The 19,358-nt window shown below is 37.4% G+C and overlaps 1 protein-coding gene across 1 annotated transcript; it reads right to left on the bottom strand.

Annotated features, from left to right (window-relative positions):
• Window positions 1-5,644: 5,644 nt before the first annotated feature.
• Window positions 5,645-12,783, bottom strand: cdca7b (cell division cycle associated 7b). Its single transcript, XM_040021023.1, has 10 exons — window positions 12,547-12,783; window positions 10,832-10,975; window positions 10,641-10,741; window positions 10,099-10,327; window positions 9,890-9,955; window positions 8,806-8,988; window positions 8,279-8,434; window positions 7,914-8,063; window positions 6,870-7,006; window positions 5,645-6,148 (listed from the first exon to the last, which is right to left on the bottom strand). Exons 1-10 carry the CDS (start codon window positions 12,592-12,594, stop codon window positions 6,127-6,129), a joined length of 1,236 nt encoding a protein of 411 aa, XP_039876957.1. The 5' UTR covers window positions 12,595-12,783; the 3' UTR covers window positions 5,645-6,126.
• Window positions 12,784-19,358: the final 6,575 nt, after the last annotated feature.

Below are 19,358 nucleotides of genomic sequence, written 5' to 3'. Positions count from 1 at the left end.
TATTTATCCTTGATTTGTAATATTTGCCTTTTTGCTGGACTTGTATTTGTGCGCGTTGACTCTGAGGTTGTGTACAGCATGTTTCAGTTCTTTGCCGTAGTGCTGCTTCTCTCTTCTTTATTCTCTGTGCTTCTGGTTTTTTTTCTTTTTCTTTTTTTGTCTTTCTATGTCTGACCATCGCTGTTCATTTCTTCTTCTGTTTTCTTTTCTCTCTGCGCCATAACGTGTTTTTGGAGAAAAAAAATCAACAAACAAAAGAAGAAGAAAGCAAAAAAAAAAAAAGAAAAAGAAAAAAAAGGAGAAAAAAAAAGTTACTATTGTTTAAAGCTGAAAAAGGTTGATACCAAACAAATTTAGATGTTTTTTGGTAATATTTTGTGTGACGACTTCTCTTTTTTTTTTCTTTCTTTGATATTTTGTAGTGACATCTCATTTGTAAATCTTTTTCTAAAGATGTTTGTTCGTCTCCATGACATTTGATAATGGGTTTTTTGGCAGGACAGCCTCAAAGGCTCCAGTTTATTGATATTTTTAAAACTGGTTTGTACAAATGTGTTATGTCAACAAAAAACAAAAAAAAGGGAAGAAAAATTACAAGCAGAAAAGATGCTTTGCCTGCATAACACTTGACAATAAAGTGATTCTTAAAGTGAGGCTCACATTTCATCTCTGATGATTCTGAGTGGGGAGTGAGTCACTGCGAATTTATTTTATTTTTACATATGGTGCTCTTTGCACAGACACACAGCTATAACTCGTGCCGCCTCCTTATTACTGGGTATTCTCTCAGCTGTGTTTTGACAGCGGTGATGATGAAGTAGCCGCCCTCCCTGTGGGAACAATTTCTGCTCCCGGGTTTCTCTTTGTGCCACTTGTGGCCTTCGGAATGGCGCTGCGAAGATCCGACCTGAGTCGCAAGACAATCGTTTGACACTCAATAAGAAATTTGTCAAACCTGCTTGATTGAATTTCTTCTTGTATATTTCTGGAGGTTTTTCTTAGATGATGGAAACTCCAGAAATAAAAATAATCAACAAAAACAACATCTTAATTGCAACGCCAAGCGCCAAGCCTGTGAGGGTTCACCCACAAGTCACTCTGTTGGGTTTACAAAGCGTGTCACGTAGTTGGCACCTCACGTGTACCTTTGGCGCGTCACTCCTTTGAAGCACTTCAAAAACAGTTCGCAGCTCTTCTCTCTGCACCCTCAGGTGCTTCTGTCAAGTTTTGTAGGTATCAATTATTTTAATCTAATAAGCTATAGAAGTATCAGAACAAAGGCAGACTTATTTATTCTCCTATCACACACTGAAGCATGAGGGGGGGGGGGGTTTTTCTACAATAAAGCCTCTCTGTGGCTCTTCAGTGCTTAAAAATCCCAGTAATGTTAAGTGAGAACCAGGAGACCCACACTGAGCATCATGGGTAAGATTAGAGCTTCAAATGATAGCTGTAATACTTTTCTCACTCATGCTGCATAATAATGAGATGCATAGAGAGCCAGTGACCTCAGGATAACCTCTGAACATGCTTTCACATGACACAAGCTGGTAACCAGAGGGACCAGCAGATGACCTGCACCTGACCCCACTCACCGGGGCTAAATAACACCAGATACACACAAAATAACTGCTTATTCAGGCTCGGCTGGTGCAGCCTGTTAGGTTACTGTGTTGTAGTTTAAACACGTGAGCTTGATTCCCCCCCTTACCTCTTGTTGAAGATACTCTGATGTAATACCGACCACTGTGAGAGCTGAAGTCATTTAACATGTAGCCTGTATATGTGTGGCTTTGGCACCATTAGTTTAGCGTTTCATAGGTTTTTTTTTTTTTTTTTAGCTGAAATCCTCTAATTGCTGAAATATTTGGGAAGCTTGTTAAATTTAACGGAAATACATCGAATCATTCACCCATGATAAGATAAAGTTCACACAGACGAAGTTTTAAAGTTGTACATGTACAATGATAAAAGAAAATTTAGATTTAGGAAAAATCTGAATGAATATTGAAATCTCATATTCATTAAATCACTTTAAGAGTGGAATGATGTATTTTAAAAGCCTAAACTCAATCATCTCAAATAAAAAACAGAATTTTTGCAAAACGTCTTCTGTGTGTGTGTGTGTCAGCAAGTGAGTGACATAAAGAGTAAGAGGAGCATTTTCCTGTCACACAATAGGAAGCGTGTTAAATATGAATATATTTGTTAGTTCAGGTTCAGACAGTGACTAAATCTAATTTACTCCTGACCCCATGGTCCCAACGTAAACCTCGGAACGCATAATTTTATACTTCAGTAAATGGTTGTCATGTCCAAATTGTCCAAATAGACTTTGAAGCAGAAATTAGAAGTACAGTAGTTACAGTGTACAGTGTAGTACAGTGTGTAAGATATTTTTTCAAAACTTTTGATCTGGACTGTTTAAAGGGCCAGTTACTCCAAATGACCAAAGCTGTGCATTGACCACATTCTGCCAGGCTTTAAATTTATGCATTAGTCCCCTACACCAATATTTCTATCAACCTGCAGCTCAAACAGCTCATCTGTGCAAGAGAAACCTTCCCGTTTAGTATTTTCAGGTCTACATTTTACATTACACAATATTTTGACATTTTTTGTTCCCGACTGTGATACAACTACAACATTTCAATGGAAGCAAGTAGAGGAATCTACAAACCCATCAGGGTATGTGACAGTATTTGTTTTTACTGCATTTCAGTTTAAAGAATTTGATGTAGTTTTAAAAGCTGACAAACTGACGATCAGTTTAAATTACAATGAGTAACTCGTTATTTCTTTGACAGGTTTTGTTCAACACATGCATTTACGACATGGCTGTGAAGACCTGCTGATATCTTCCAGGCTACAGGGCTCAGGTAAGACCCAGATCCATGCAAACCAAAACGAACATAAAACAGGTAATTTCCGAGGACCTGAGTTTGGTGGTGTTCAAATGTCTCCTTTTATTTCTAGATTGCAATGATGATGGAGTTTCTTAGGCTTCAGAAGGAAAACAAAATCCCATCAAACATGAAGATCTAAGAGATCTTTTGGTGGAGACAAGCAAAGAGACACTCAGATAGCAGTGAGTTAAAGTGTAAATGCTGTGAGAAAACCTCTCTTTTGTTTTCTTTTGAAGGCTTTGAGAGTTTGAATTAGATGATTTCGATGAAGAAGAAGCCAAACCTCTTCTGAAACTGGTGAGACTAGAAAGCTCACAAGACTTTTTGACATTTATTTTTTTCATTATGTTCACATAACCTCTAGAAAAAAATGCACTGTAAATGTGTTTTTCATCTTAGGTTTGGGCCGTGAATGTCATTAACAAAATGAGGGATATAAAGTTTCAAGCGTGGATGCTCCTTAGGCCGTACGTCCTAAATATCAGTGAGATTCTTAATAGTCCAGCTACAGTGTTTCAATATTTCTGTGATGCTTTAGATATGTTTAAAAGATCATTCATATAATTTTATTCTACAGAACACCTAAACTCTTCAGCATGGTGAGAAATTACATTCAGATCCTGAAAGAGAAGCATCAGGAAGCACAAAGCACCAAACTGCTCACCGCACACGAACTGGTTATACAGGTAGTTCCCTGCGTCCTGCAGGGCTTCTGGGAGCTTCCTCCTCGCCCCCTGTTGAACAGGGCGTCCCAGAATCTGAGCATAATCTCCTTCAGTGTCACAAAGGCCACTTTGGAACATGTCAACAAAACTCTCACAGCGGTGGAAAGCCAGGCCATCTTCTCCTGCTCCATTAGAGATGACATGGTCCACAGCATACTGACAAAAATCAGAGACAAATATCCTCAAGAAATTCTACTCACCAACAGTGCAAACTTTGCACCAGTGCTGCTCATTTCAATTGCAGATGTAGAAAAGAACGATATATCCAAGATCTTTAAGCCCCCTTCTGAAACTCCACCAATTTCTGATGTTCTTTCCAATGAAGAATGTCCTTCTGAAAGACCCTGCCAAAAAGTCTGAAAGTCGGCCAATGCCTGCTGTTCCCCTCAGCGAAGAACCTCCTTTTGAAAGTTCCCTGTGAGGAACCTCTTTCTAAAACTCCATCCATGTCTCAGTCAGCTGTATCTGTTATCAATATTCCAGAGAAGTCTAAAGACCTTAAAATCAGGAAGACAAAGAAGAAAGAACGGGGCGTCTTCCAAAAACTCAAAGGTCTGTGCTGTTGCTGCTTCAGACCCAGAGAAACTGACTGACTATGAGACTCCCATCTGTCTGTTCTCACACTACAAAATCAAAAAAAAAAAAAAAAAAAACTCATCAATATTCCTGCATGAATCTGCATGTATATTTAAAAAATATTTTTCCTTTAGATGTCTATAAGAGTCTCTTAGGGTTCCTCCACAAGTACAGTAAGTAACATAACAGTAGTATTATTATTTTTAAGAAAACTTATTTTTACTGTTAACATATTAACAACAGTAACTGAAACTGGTATATAAAACCGCAGAATACATTTCCTTAAAAAATGGTTTGATTTATATTTGTATAACTGCTGAATCTTTGGTGAAAAAAATGTTGAATAACAAATACAATGAATGATTCACACGAAAGCCAAAGTGCAGAGCTGTTCAAAGCTGAAGTTCAAGCAGGAAACACCGTAATATTCGCAGAATATCTTCTGTGTGTGAGTATCAGCGAGTGAGTGACATATAGAGAAAGAGGGGAACTGGCATCAAATGTACAGGTAAAATAGTTCTTAATCTTGAACTGTTTTGTGGATTTCACTTTAAGACTCACTGTGTGTTAATTAGGAGATCACCTTTACACACTAAAAGCAGAGACATTAAAATAGGTTAGATGAGTTGAAATGTGGGCGAATCAACTACAGACAAATGCTTTCAGTTCTAATCATCCAGTCGGAAAAAATGATTCTACAAGTCATCAACTGCCCTGAGTTGAACCAGCTGCCTGCTGAAGACAAATCCACCAATGAAAAATAAGCCTGAAATTAATGTACCGATCAGAATGCTCTATAATTCCCATACACTTAAATTCACCATCTGAAGATAAAAGCCAACAGCTTTGAGCTGGACTGCAGTAAATACTGACATAGTGTTACTCTGTGGGAAATCACGGTCAAATTTCTCTCGGTGCACTTGATGAAAAGTTTTAACTCAACTAATCTTAACTCCTATCAAAATACTGTTTGAACCACGAGGATCTTTATGGGTCAGTTAGAAGGTACTCACTTCACTTGCATCTACACAGTTCAGAAAGGGTCCAAAACTAACTGGACATCAACAAAAGTCACTTTTTCCTTTAATGTTCAGTTTGAATTCAAGCATGTCCTCTCCTCCATGTCTGCGTGTCTAAACGCTTTGAGTTTCAGTCGACGTGATTGGCTGATTAGACATTTGTTTTGGTGTGACATAAATTCATGACCAGAACCTGAGGATGCCCTACATTTTTAATTTTTTTTTTACAAATACAAAGAGTCTAAATACAGCAAACCTCCTCAAACTGAAGCTGAGTCTTGGTTCAGAAATTAATTATTCACAACTTTATGTCAAACAAATTCCAAAAAAGGGTTGAACTGTTCTAACACTTAGATTATTATTATTATTTTTATGATGATTATGATTATTATAGTACTGCATAAAAAACAACAAACTGTTCAGATAGTAATGTCCTTTATTAGGATAAACAGTAGACTGACAGGAAAGCTGCAAAGTAACTCTGTTTTAAAACAGTAGTTTGTGTTAAAGGCTCTGTTTGTACCCGAATCACAAAAATTAAAACATTACAGCTGTCCAAGCAACATCACGATTAAAAACGACCCAAAAGAAAACAAACCTCCAAGTAAAAAGTGAGTACTGGCTTTAAAACAAAGAAAAAGCATCCCTGCATCTTATGCAGTCTTAAAAAAAAATAAAAAAAATCAGCATATATAAAACATAGAACAGTATAGGTGCTTCAGCTTAAAAAAACAACAACAACAAACTTTAGATTTAGTATGTCTAGTAAAGTTTGCTCTAAACCTAAAAATGTGCATTTAAAATGATTTCTACAGTACATGTACTGTGCAGCATCAGATCCTCCTCCCCTGGATATCATCTGTTTTTGCAAGTTCTCTCCTCTGATCGGGTCTCTTGTTTTCACTGCAGCTCTTTTCGAATACTGCATTGGAGAAAGAAAAAAAACAAAAAACAAAACACAATCAGACATGACAGCTCTAGGTTTTAGCTGCTGGCTGAATAAAGGCTGCAACCAGTGGTTATGATCATCACTGATCCGTCAACAATTTCAGTCTGAACACACGGTGCTCAGAGCTCAAGACCGAATCGATCACTGCCTGCATACTGGCCTTCAACCAAAGACACCCAAAAATCAATGAGACAACAAATACAAAGCAAACAAGACCCGACACTTATATTTACGATCTATCCAGCTCATGTGTCGGCTAATCATTGTAATTGTTTCAGTAATCGCTCACATTCAGACTCAATTAGTAAGCATCAAAATGAGGTATTTTAGGAAATGTTCGCTTTTATAATATAAAATACCAACATCAAGTATCCAAACTGATAATAACATTTGCAACATGCAGTTTTATTTAAAGACATTAAAAAAAAAAAAACATTCTGTGGTTGACAACAAAATGAACCGACTCCACCTGTACTTAATAAAACAGTGTAACTTTTGTAAATCAGCTGTAAAACTAACCACACCTATGAGCGCTATTTGGGGATTGCGCTCACACGCCATTTACTTTTGCTGTTTAGTAATTCGTGCCCTTTATCGTCAATAAATTTAGAAAAATAATTTTACATCATATCAGTTTCTTGGGAAATCCAGTTTGTGATATTCAAAACAAAAAAATCCCAAACCACAGACTCACCTCTCCAAATACTCGTGCACGTTGTCGTGGCCGTTGTAGCGAGCCAAACCGACCAGAATACCGGTGGCACAGCGGCCCTCTTTCTTACGACACAGGCTGCAGTTGCACATCCCTCTGCAGATGGGACACGACCACGTCTACAAAGAAAAGATCCCAACTCTGTTTGTTCAGTTGGTCACTAATTGTCTGTTCTTCAGGCTCTGTGCTTCAGCACACTCTATTGGAAATGATTAAATAATTCATATAAATGGTCTCTGCTTTGATCTCAGTAATAAAGAATAAGTAACAAATTGTTGGTGAAAAATCTATAACCTTTCATCTCTTTGTTAGATTTTTGTTTGTTGAAGCTTCCTCAGTTTGCCCCCAGTCATACTGGACTCCTCCTCAACTTAAATCACAGCTCTCACTCAGATCTGAGCCACATGTGAGCTCCTTAGTGTAAGAACCAAGATCAATATGAAGCACAGCTGCCATAGAAACATCTCAGGCTGGACATTATGCGCTAACACAGATATTCCTCATCTTCATTCCCTCTCTATATATGTAAATGTACTTAAATTACAACTGATACTTAACAGCAATGATCATCAGCTAAAAGAAAACTTGATGTTAAAAAAAAAAAGCCTATACATGTGCAAAGCAGCATTTTTTCCTTAATATATTTTAGTCGAATTTACAACATTCTGTACCTTTTGTGCTCAGACTTTCCAGTAATTACATTAAAGTTTCAGCAGGGGGCGCTCTCTGCCTTGTACATTGAGCTATGCATGTACCAACTGCTGTTCACTTCTAAGTTTAGTTTTATTTAAAAATTCCCGATGACAGAGGATTTTAAAGAGATTCAGAACATTGTCCACTATGTAAGACTTCCTCGAGCATCACATCGCTGTGCAGCGACTTTTTGTAAAAATAAATTTTAAAAAGAAAATTTAAGAATGTAATCACAACAACCAAAAGATTATTACTTATTCGAAAGACAAAAGAAACCACGATCGCCTGGGGTAGACTAAACCCACAGTGAGAAACATGTGGTTTAGGACTAACCGGGTCTAGCAGCACGGTGCATACGTCCTCTCCATAGCGGTTCTTGAGGCACGGTCCACAGAACTGACCTTTGGCCCCCACACAGAAACCACTGCGACACACAGTCTTAGTGTCCAGAGTCTTCTGTCTGCACTGGTGACATGAGCTTCCCTGGAAGAGAACGAACACACACACACACACACACACACACACACACACACACACACACACACACACACACACACACACACACACACACACACACACACACACACACACACACACAGGGTGAAAAAAAATTGCTCCAACTCAGGAAACCTGAGAATACAACACACTGCTGCAGACTACCGTTAGCCCAAATCTGAGGACGGCCTGATTAGACTCACATTCTCCTTGTCCCAGATCTTGTCTTTGCTGCGGTACGCTATGTTGTCCAGGTCTTCTTTGGTGATCTCGTCGACCGACTTCACGCAATATTGACTCCTCTTGGAAGACTGGCTCCTTCTCTTTTTGTGTTTCTCACCAACATGGTCCCCGTCCACCTGCCAGGTTACATAAAAGTGAAATGCCACAAACGAATTTTATTCATCCTTACTGACTAAATATCAGTTTTATACATAAAATCCATAGCAGATGTTTTAGGAGTAATTGGTTTGGGGGGAAATGTGCACGCAGTACTCCACTAAAGAGCTCTCAAAACTAAACATCCAACAGAGTGTCATTATGACAATTTACTATGATATGCACGTCTGTGCTATCACACAGACGTGCATATCTAAATTGTACCAAGTCCAGATTAAAGACAAGGAAATTTTCAATAACCTGCTTGATCAAAAAGCCCTTTGTTTCCTGTTGAGTTCATCCATGCGTTTGTGTTGCTATATGTCAGCAGACAGTGTGCTGGGTGTTGTACCTCCACCAGTCTCTTGATGTCTACAGTACGGGGGCTTCGGACATGAACTGGCTCGCTCTTTTCCTCCACTGCAAAGTTCTCGGGAGGACGAGCCTTACGCGACGGGTTCCTCCTTTCTGACACCACGTCCGTTTCAGACTTGCGTTTCTTTGGCGTTGCCCTCTCTGACAGCCGTTTCTTCTTCTGCGGAAATAGAGCAAAGACAATGTTTGTCAGTAAAAACACAGTAGAGTCTGTAAAATAAATAAACAAAATAAACACAAAAGCATGGAAAAAAAAAACACCTATAAAAATATTTTTACATTTTTAAGAGGTTCATGCCTCTTACTCAAACATACACACCAGTGTACAGTTTTGCATTTGTTTTCTTGTTTAGTGTTATGTGTGTGTTTTTAAAAACTACTTACAAGAACGGTTCATACTTCGGTACAGACATATACTTAGCAAGTATAGTCTTATTTCTACATAGTTTGAATGCACCAAATATAAACTCTTCCGATACTTCCATCTATTTCTATGAGACTATATCTTTATAAGAATGTGTAGAATTTTAACCAACTGATGCTGGACATTTTCTGCTTTTTGATTGTAGTCTGAGTAGTATGGACCCATTAAATTTGACAGTGCTTTGGTTGCATGTACTATAGGTTAAAAAAGAAAAATTACTGGTGGCTGCCAGTCCTACCCCTCAGCCTCCTACTACACACATCTATGGTATCCATTCAAAATAAGCGGGTTTCTACGCCGCCCAGCAGGGTGACAACAATTCCCAATCAGCCTTTTACGGCTGAGGGTAAAAAGCTCCACGTAAACAGCGAGTGAGAGATTTTATGTACTGAAACACAGTTTTACAACCGCTGGTTATCACCAGACTGCAAGTCAACCTTGTAATATTAGCTATTAGCTTTTTTAAATTAATCTATATTTGTAACAATGACCAGTATAATGTCATTATTGCATAAGGACACTGTCAGGAAGTCTTGACCTCAGTACAATATTCGATGGGCTTCCAGATTGCTTCACTATTTTTTATTTTTTTTGTCTATTTATGTTCCCATCACATGAAACTGCCACATATACTCACCTGAGGAGTGGTGGGTGCTGTCAGGTCAGCCATCGTTGTACTCAGATCAGAAAACAACTTGGCCAGCTAACAAAAAACAAAACAAAACAAGCAAACAAAAAAACACCACCACATAATCAAGTTAAGAACTACTGACAAAGAAAAAGCTGTTGTATTATTGTAAATGTGTTGAGATGTCAGAATATGAAAGGGCAGGAAGGGTTCAATACCATGGCCTTGTTTTCTTGGATGTTCTTGTCTCGTTTCTTTAGGCTATGAGAGAGTTCCTCCTCCTCTTTGTCTTCATCCTCCTCCTCCTCCTCCTTTTCTTCATCCTGTTTCTGCTTCACCTTCTGCCTTCCTCTGGATATTTGTGAGGGAGATTTTCCTTTGACTGGCTTTTTAACGCTTTTCTCTTGTGTTTCCTTCTTGGGTGAAGACACTCTTTTGACAGGAAACCTGAGGAGAAAGTTTTCATAAAAAGTCTCTATTCAATCACTGCAGAATCAGCACAACAGACATGAAACGGACAGAAAGAGAAACAAAAAAAATGATAATTTGAATGCTCATTATGCTTTTTCATTTTAAATAATAGTACCTTTATATTTTTACCTTATACATATTAAAAGAAGATACGTCAGCAATCACAGATTTAGGGACAGTGACAAGGAGCCCAGTTTCACTCTAATCAAGTTACTTAAAAACAACAACAGCAACAGCAACTAAAAAACAACCCAAAACTTACTTAAACCAGTTTTACACATGCACCTACCTCAGAGCTACTAAAAGACTCCTTCTCTTTGCTGGTGGGGCCTCCTCCTCATCGGAGTGGAAGCCTGTGTCTATGTCACTGTCCTCTTCTGAATCCACCACCTGCAGAAAACCAGAGAAAAAGAAAGCATGCAGGCTTCTGCTGTGGCTGTAACATTTTTGTGAAACAACACAGCGTTAGCAGTTTCATACTTTGGTCCTTAGTTGCTTGTTAAAGCGTCCTCTATCCTCTTCTTCCTCATCCTCACTGAAACCTTCAAAGTCCTCCTCACTGTCTGACTGGGTGAACAGATGAGCCAGCTCGGCAGTTATATACTTGGATTTGAAGCATGGAGCCTGTTGGCAGATATGTAAAGCACCATATTAAACAAGTTGCAGTCAACATTTTTCACTAGAGGGAGCTACTTCGCTATTAGTGGACAAGCTTCTCCACTATGTGAAAGGTGTGGTGAAAACAAGAGGCAACTTCCAGAGCTGTGAAATGAGGCCAAAATGCACATGCCAGTTCCTTTCATTGCCACTTGAGGCTGACTCCAAAAGCACGTCAATCCTGACAGACTCTTATGTGTGGTCCTCCACACAGTGCATTGCTGTTTGATTCGCCAGTCCCTTAATTTTCTGTGGCTAAGAATAATAATAATATTGATATTAATATGCATTTTCTATATATGATGTTTTTCTTTTCTTCTGAGAGATCTAACGGTGACCTGTTAGATCTATTCTTTTGTTTTGTCTTCCTCTTGATTGTACACATTTCTTCTATTTGCCATTTATTCCTGTCGTCTTACGATTTATATCCTACTCCTCCTGCACATGCACTCCTCCATGTACAATGACAATAAAGGGATATTCTATTCTATTGTATTCTAGATGCTCATATTTAACATGGTAAAAAATGTAAAATAATTCGATACAAGCCTATCACAAATATTTTTTTCTTCACACTTGACTCTGTATAATGTCAAAAAGGAAAAATCTGTGATAGTTTCTGGCACACATCTTTGGCTGAGCGTAGAAGTACCACCCACCTTCTGTTTGAGAGGGGTAGCCAATCAGAGTAAGCTGGCTCTAGGCAAGATGAATGACTCTTTAACGCCCTACTTTTCACATACTTTGGGTGCCTACATTTTGCCAGTGTAGGTCAAATAGAGAGAAGACACCAAAGCACTGATTGTGCAAAAAAAAAAAAAAGGAATCAGTATTTTTAAATTACATATGATATTTATGATTTCCAAATTTTAAATGGAGAAGTGGGCTTTACAATAGAAAAAACATCTCTCCACCATTACTGATAAAGTAAATATAAAAGAATCCGCCAGCTTAAATCAGATGTTATAGTAGCATCACTGCTTCAAAATCAATTTTATAGGCAGCTTATCAAATGTAAAGTCTGTTTACAGGCATTTGTGTAGGGAAGAGGTTCAGATTTTACGTGCTGTAAATGAATCTGTCATCTAATGAGCTGTGTAAAACTTTGTCTCAGGAAAGCAGCTGATGTCCCAGTTGTTTGGCTAAACCACCCCTTTCAGCTTCAGCAAAGCTGACCTTTGACCTCGCAGAAAAACAAACCGGAACCCACCCATGAAGCCCCCCCATAAAAACAAAACTAAACCCAGCATCAGCTCATTTTTACCACAACCTTAAACTCAGAATGTACCTGAACACTAATCCGAAGCTGAGTACGTATCAAGTCGCTGGTTTGCCAGATGACATGTACAAAAGAAACCTTTGAACTAGCCTGTATATAATTCAGAAAACGAATCGTAACTTTAGTGATTCAGGCCGACCATGCCACCAATGTTAGCGGCTTTGGATCTCGTTTAGTGACTCGGCAGGACTTTTCTTTACCCTAAAATCCAACAGGCAAAAGAAAGCCACGCTTACACGAGATTTGCTCTACGACTTACCTTTGACGTGAGGGTCATTTTACTCTGTTTATAACCAGACTGTGGCATAACAATAACTTTTAACTTGCTACATGGGACTCGGCGATAGAGGTGGATTTAAAAACTAACCGCTAGAAAAGCCCGGCGAATGCAAACATGGGGGTTTTGTATTTGCTGATCTTTTGCTTAATTTATAGTTAAGTCCAACTGCTTAAACTTTGAGACTCCACTCACGGTCTTTAAATCAAAACACAACGGTCTCACTCATTTGTAGGTTTTGGTCAAAAGGTTTATCTATGTTTTGAAGTAGTAGTATTTCTACTTTCCCCCATTTCTCAAATTGGTCTAGTCCAGCTTTTCGCGCGAAAAACGGCATGTGGGTGTGTCTATGTTTAGAGCCAGGGAAACCTTTGCCTGAAGGCAAGTTTCTTGTCGTTATGATAGGAGTTTCTTGCTGACTATATATTTAACGCAGTTCTATTTTCTGAAGTGGTGGAATATAAATGAATAACAATAACTTAAAGACAACAGGGAAATACAATGTTGAGGTGCTTTTCTTCTTGACTCTTATAATACTTCAGTTTTCTAGAATTATTAACTTTTTTTTGCATTACTGAGGAAAACTAAAAGGATGGTGTTTGATGTAAACTTTGGACACGGAAAGAGGACAAGGAGACCAAAATCTGAAAATGATGTGGAAAAAAGGTCAGAAGATCAGGAACCCACTGAGGTTGACTTCGCTCTCGTCAAAATTCATGGACTCATGGACTGGTGGAGACTGATGAGGGGGTCTCGAAGAGGACCACGAACAGATCGGGCGCTGAGAGTGCTTTCTTCATCACAGAGAGGATGATGATGTTGTGAAGAAGCTCTAAGATCTGTCAGGTTCTCAGCTAATGAAGCTGCCAGCTTCTTAGTTAGACAGTTAAACTAATTGTTACTCATGTAACCTTCACTCATATTGTCTTGTTGCTACCTATTTTATAATGATTCAGAGACTGAGTTCATAGAAGACTCTGAATTAGCAATCTTTGTCCTTATATAGCACTCCAGGAGTCAAAACTTGTGCAGCACAAGACCTTCCAATAACATAAAACCTGTAATGTAAAATGTGAACTTGTTGTCTTGTTGTTGTTTATTTAATTTTCATGATATATATGATAACATCATAATACCATATGACAAGTACAGAGTATCTAACATGTTATTTGTCATGCAGGAATGGTTCAAACAACACATTTCACAATGGATCTTAAAGTATTGATAAGACCTGTTAATTAAAGCATCTGACATCAGCAGCATCACATTGACTTTTTCTTCTGCTGCCCTCAAGTGGCCACAAAGTAAATAACAGGTACTTACATTCCAGCTGTGAAGATTCAAACCACAAACATCTTTTCCTCTCAGGAGTGCTCTTCTACATGGCTTAACCCCAAAATAAATCACATTACAAGAATGCTGCTGTATGAAGCTTTGGAGTAGAAAGTACTTTGAGAGTTCAACTGAATAGAAATGTGCTAAAAAATTATCAGTCTAGTTCATTTAAGTCTCATTAGGCTGATTGTACAGACAAATGTGTGTTTGGATTCTGGCCACTCTGTTATGCACTGGTAACTTTGATCATATTTTCTATAGCAGGGTGTGTTAGAGACACTGGCTCTAATGTCCCCCATGCACTGATTTGCTGTTCTGTTCTACCCACTTAAACAGCCCAGAACTCAATAAATAAATTAAACAGGGGAAATAGAAGTTTGTGAGGTTTTACAGTACATGAATATATTTTTTAATAACAGTAAATGCACAGAAATAAATTGATTATGGCAGGCCGTCTTACTGTCAATAAAACCACCAAAACAAAATGAAACATTTTGTTTTCTTTGTTGTTTTTAAACATGCTATGAGACGTTTGTATTGCAGTTAAAATCAGAGATTAACTGTGACGTGTGTGAAATGTGACATGATATTCAAATGTAAACTATAAATGTACTTTTAGAAACAAAGGCAGTAGAGTTTTAAGCACATTTTAAAGCTAAAATACATTTTAGGAAAGTCTGACCTTATAGAAAAGGTCAGAGGTCCAAAGTAACGTGGTATTTAGAATCCCCACATATCATTTTCTCACTGTCTCTATCCTGTCAATACAAACAATGGCAGTATGAAACATAGTTTTAATAAAAAGGTCTATATAGAATTATTTCCACTTTGACCTCCAGATCAATCTATTAGGCTTCGTACGGGTGCTTGAAATCCTTGAAAATGCTTTAATTTTAATACTATATTTTCAAGGTTTGTTAAGTGCTTGAATTTCAGATGTGGTGCTAAAAGGTGTTTGAAACTGTAACTTTATTTAATTCACCACAAATAACTATCTGATTGAATAGTTTTCTTATCAGAAAGAGAAATAAAATGAGTTGACAACGTGGAGACTCCAGCAACACTTTAAAGTAATGAGAAACAACTTTATTACGTGACCAGCTCGTTCCGGCTTGTGGCCTTCATCAGGGTCATTGTAAAATGTGAAACCGTTTGTGTTTAAATAAAAGACAAGAAACTGAAATTTTTTCAAATGGACCAATCACACCTTCACAGATAAACCACCTGAACAATTGACATTTAAGAGGTGGTATTGGCTAATTGGTTAAGTCACAGTACAAATAGATTCTGGACACAAAAAATGCAAATAAGTTAATATAAAAAATAAAAAAGATAAAAATAAAAAGTTAATATGAGTACAAGAGCATTAAAAGAGGGAGACAATGCCAAAATCTAGTCAAAAACATACAAACACAAAAGGTACATTTCACAGAAACTCATTGATAGAAAAATCCTCATTCATGCCTCTCGGGTGTGAAGTCTTTAAACGAAATATCCAGAATGCTTCTCTTTTTATCTGATAAAATTAATGTTACCACCTCTTTGACTGGGTTCAGTGGCTTCAATGCCTATAATTTCATTCAAAATCTGTTTATCATGAGTGCCTACACATTAAACAACTTAAACATTATAAATGGCTTCAAGCTCACATTGAGGCCTGTGGGGTGCTATCCACCATTGAGGCAATAGACAAATCTATGTGTTTTCATATATGAATATTTCATACTTTAAGGCTGCCTGTTTATTTAAGGGAGATGAACAATACATTATAATTGTACATAAGATGATATTTCAAATAAATAGATTTTAGGTAGATAATTGTGTAAGCCTTATATGTTTAACTGAAACGAGTATGTGATCTGTTCAAAGCCTCTCCCAGTCAGTGCTGTTCTCCATGTCTGTCTTACTGTACACAGCGTTATTAGCATAAACACTTTAAAGGTGATAATTTAGGACTTCAACAATAATACAGACAGCATTATAGTTAAACATCTTACAGTTAGTTTTATTATGAATGAACTTTAAAAAAACAAACAAACATCTGTCTCCTATTTTTTGAGTCACATAGTAAAGAAGCATCAATGTCTGATGAGAAGACTTATTAATTTGGCCTTACTGTGTATTATTGTGGTGTTTGGTGGAGTTTTGTTCTGTGGGGTTGTTGTTTTTTTCTCGAGCGGAGATGAATATCTGTAACAAGTTGATTTGTTCACATTTGCACAACTTAATTTTTAGGAGAAATGTGTGTTTTGAGTTTGTATACAATATGCATATAAGGCAACCTTTTCCTTTTGCAATATTTTATGTGGTGTGTTTCTCTATGTTTTTACAAAAGGGGTACAAAGGACATTAAGGAAAAAATGATGAAGCATATCTTGCCTTTGGCTTCACCTGCACAATGGTGGTGCCAATTTAGGTTTCCACGACAGAATTAGTTTCCCCTGCGTCGGGAGCACACGCTGGGCTGTCCACATCACGGACAAACAGTGTCCCACATTTTTGATTTTTAGTTCACAAACACTTCTTATAATGATTAACTCACCTGAAATTTTGGAGATGTTAGCTCTTTAAACTGTAAAGTTAAAGTGGGATACAAATAACATCAGGCTGATCCTGCCACAATTTGTCCCCCCGTCCACATCACGGACAAACAGTACTTCATAAGGGGAGCAAAGGGACCTGAAGAACAATTTCTCTCTATTCCTTTTAATATGACACCTTAGTATGACACTGAGATATTTGATCTATTTACACTTGCCATCATAACTGATCAGATATACAGTGGGTAAAATACATATTTGAACACGTCACCAATTTTCTAAGTAATTATATTTGTAAAGGTGTTATTGACATGAAATTGTCACCAGATGTCCTCGTCTGCTCAGTTTTCCCAAGTGTCACTTGACATTTTTATACATAATTTATGGTTAATGTTTGATAATTAGCCTCTGTGTGGAAAAGCTGGGATAAGGGATTTAGGATAATGCCAAGGTATTCCTTTTCTGTCAGCCAATCTAATCGAACCACAGGTGTGTTTTTCCACAGTGTAGCTTTCCTTCACATTCATCAGGACCAGACTGAGCACACAGAGCCACAACCAGTGAGAAGAGGAAGACATTTTTATTGATGATTTAGGCCTTGATGTTTTCCTGGAGCTTGAACATTACTGAGAATACTGCAGAGACATGTTAACAGACTCTTTTATGGCTTTCAGAGAGGGGGTTCATGTCATTGGACAACAGCTAATGTTCATTATTATCTCAACCTCGAAAGACTGTCAGTCCTCCCAGAGATGTGAGAAAACCTTAATTGAACTTTTTTTTTTGGTATATTCAATTTTATCAGTTTCTCAATTTTATCAGTCTTATCAGTTGTTATTTACAGTTGTTGTTCCAAAAGGAACTGATTTGTGTTTCACCACATAAATCGGCTTTGCAAAGCATCAAAGTGTAATAAAATGTTATCATCTGTTTGTACACATCGTAGTTAAAAAAGTGCTTTAATGTGTGTTTGGATAAAATAAACTACAACTGGACAACAAAAGGAGGAAGTATTTCTTTAATGGTGACAATTAGTGAACTAATTTCATGGTTAACCATAACAAAGATGACAACGTGGCCTCTGTATGAGTGTTCTGATGTCAAAGCAAAAACAAATCACATAAATAAGTTATGGTGTATTTAACCCAGTGAAGATAAGATATGCACTGAAAACTACTAATGAAAAAGTCCTGTTACTGTTTTGTGAAAGTTGATAAGTGTCATTAGGCCAACAGCGTTGTACAGATTCTGTCATTCAATGGTTACATACATACAGAAACAGTAGGAATACTTTATCAATTTAAAGCACAGATCAACAAAACTGACATAAAAGTTTACATTGTTATCTTTTTTGTGGAATCCCCATACATGTCAACATACCATGCCATTGCTGAATTAGTATCTTAGATTAGTCTTTGCGTTTTAAACAAACAGATGAAAAACTGTGAGAACATGGGCAGTCATTCCACTTCTTATGTGAGCTAAAGTTATTTGTAGCACAGTGCTCTTTTCCATCTTTGCTATCAGACCACATCCATCTGCCCTCTTTGTGGTTACCAAGCTGTGGCTTCACTTCATTGTCATCAGAAGGAGACTCAGAAGGAGCACCCAGAGATAGACTGAACAAGAAGAGGAGCAAGATCATGTTGGAGCTTTAAGTCTCAACGTGTGATGAGGAGCTGCTGAAGCTTCTTTGTACAAGATGTTCAGATTTCTGTGGAGAGTTGAGGCTGCTTTCTTTTATTCATGGTGTGACATCACTGTCCAGAACTACTGAACACATCAACACTCACCATAAGCCAGAAAAAAAGCCATCAAATTCCAAAGAAATGTACACCTGTTGAACAGTCACGTTCTCTCGGAACAAAGTGATGTTTGTTTTTGCTTTGCAACTCCATATTTATTGTATTATAAAGGTCTTATCAAAATAAAGATTAAACAGGAAGGTAGAAACTCTCCAGAGCAGACATATACTTTTGTACAGAAGTTAAAGCAATTCTTAGTTTTGACCCTTTTGGGCACATCATTGCTGCACAGTGACTGGTGCATTCAGCACCTTTATTCCTGCAACTCCATGGCTGTCATGTTGACTTTGTATCCTTCCAGGTGGAGGTGCAGTTTTATCTGAAAGCTTTCTTCATCCTTCTGATCCTTTCTAGACTCTAATTATGACTAATTATGAAGTACGAAATAATGACAAGAACTAACATTTAGTGTTTTATGATCTCACAGTGCTTTAAATAGACATCAGTGGATGTCAATAAACTGATTTATTATTTGATTGCATATTGAATACAGCCTGGCTGCCTCTGTGCAAATGTGCAAAAGGAGAGAGTCAGTCAGTACTTTTAAACCATGTAGTAATTATAGTAATAGTAGTAAGTACAGTAATAATGTTTTCATGCATTCAAAGTGATACACACCTGTTGGAAATGTATGATATTTATCATGATATCAAACCAGCTGTTAAATATTGTCACAAAAGCTACATGTCATTAGAAAACTCTGGAAAATTGTGACATTAAGCAGCTTATAAATGTATTTATAAATGTTCTCCTTGACTTTCCTTTTATTAGTGAGCTTACTTCATTTCTAACACAAGGTCTCAGGAAAGACATATTATTTATTTATGAGATCATCGTTGAGCTTTAAGTCTTGTTTTTGCAGGATTCAAGTGTGTTTTGGTAAAATTATCCACAACTCAAAGACATCACTTAACTACTTATTGACACGTGTTGAGCTCTGGCCTTTTCCAGAGAACTTCACTGTTTGTTTGTCTGAGTATTTATTGTTTTATTATATTATAAAATCACATCATCAGCAAAATGCTTAACAGAATAGGTTACTATATCAGGAAGAGGAAATAGAAGTGTACAATCATTCTCAGTAAAAACAAACAAACTGTCAAAACAAACCATG

This window comes from Simochromis diagramma, unplaced genomic scaffold (assembly GCF_900408965.1).
Source record: "Simochromis diagramma unplaced genomic scaffold, fSimDia1.1 OVJJ01000753.1, whole genome shotgun sequence".
NCBI classification, from domain to species: domain Eukaryota; kingdom Metazoa; phylum Chordata; class Actinopteri; order Cichliformes; family Cichlidae; genus Simochromis; species Simochromis diagramma.
The sequence above is the reverse complement of the archived record's forward strand: the minus strand, read 5'-3'. Positions and strand labels throughout refer to the sequence as shown.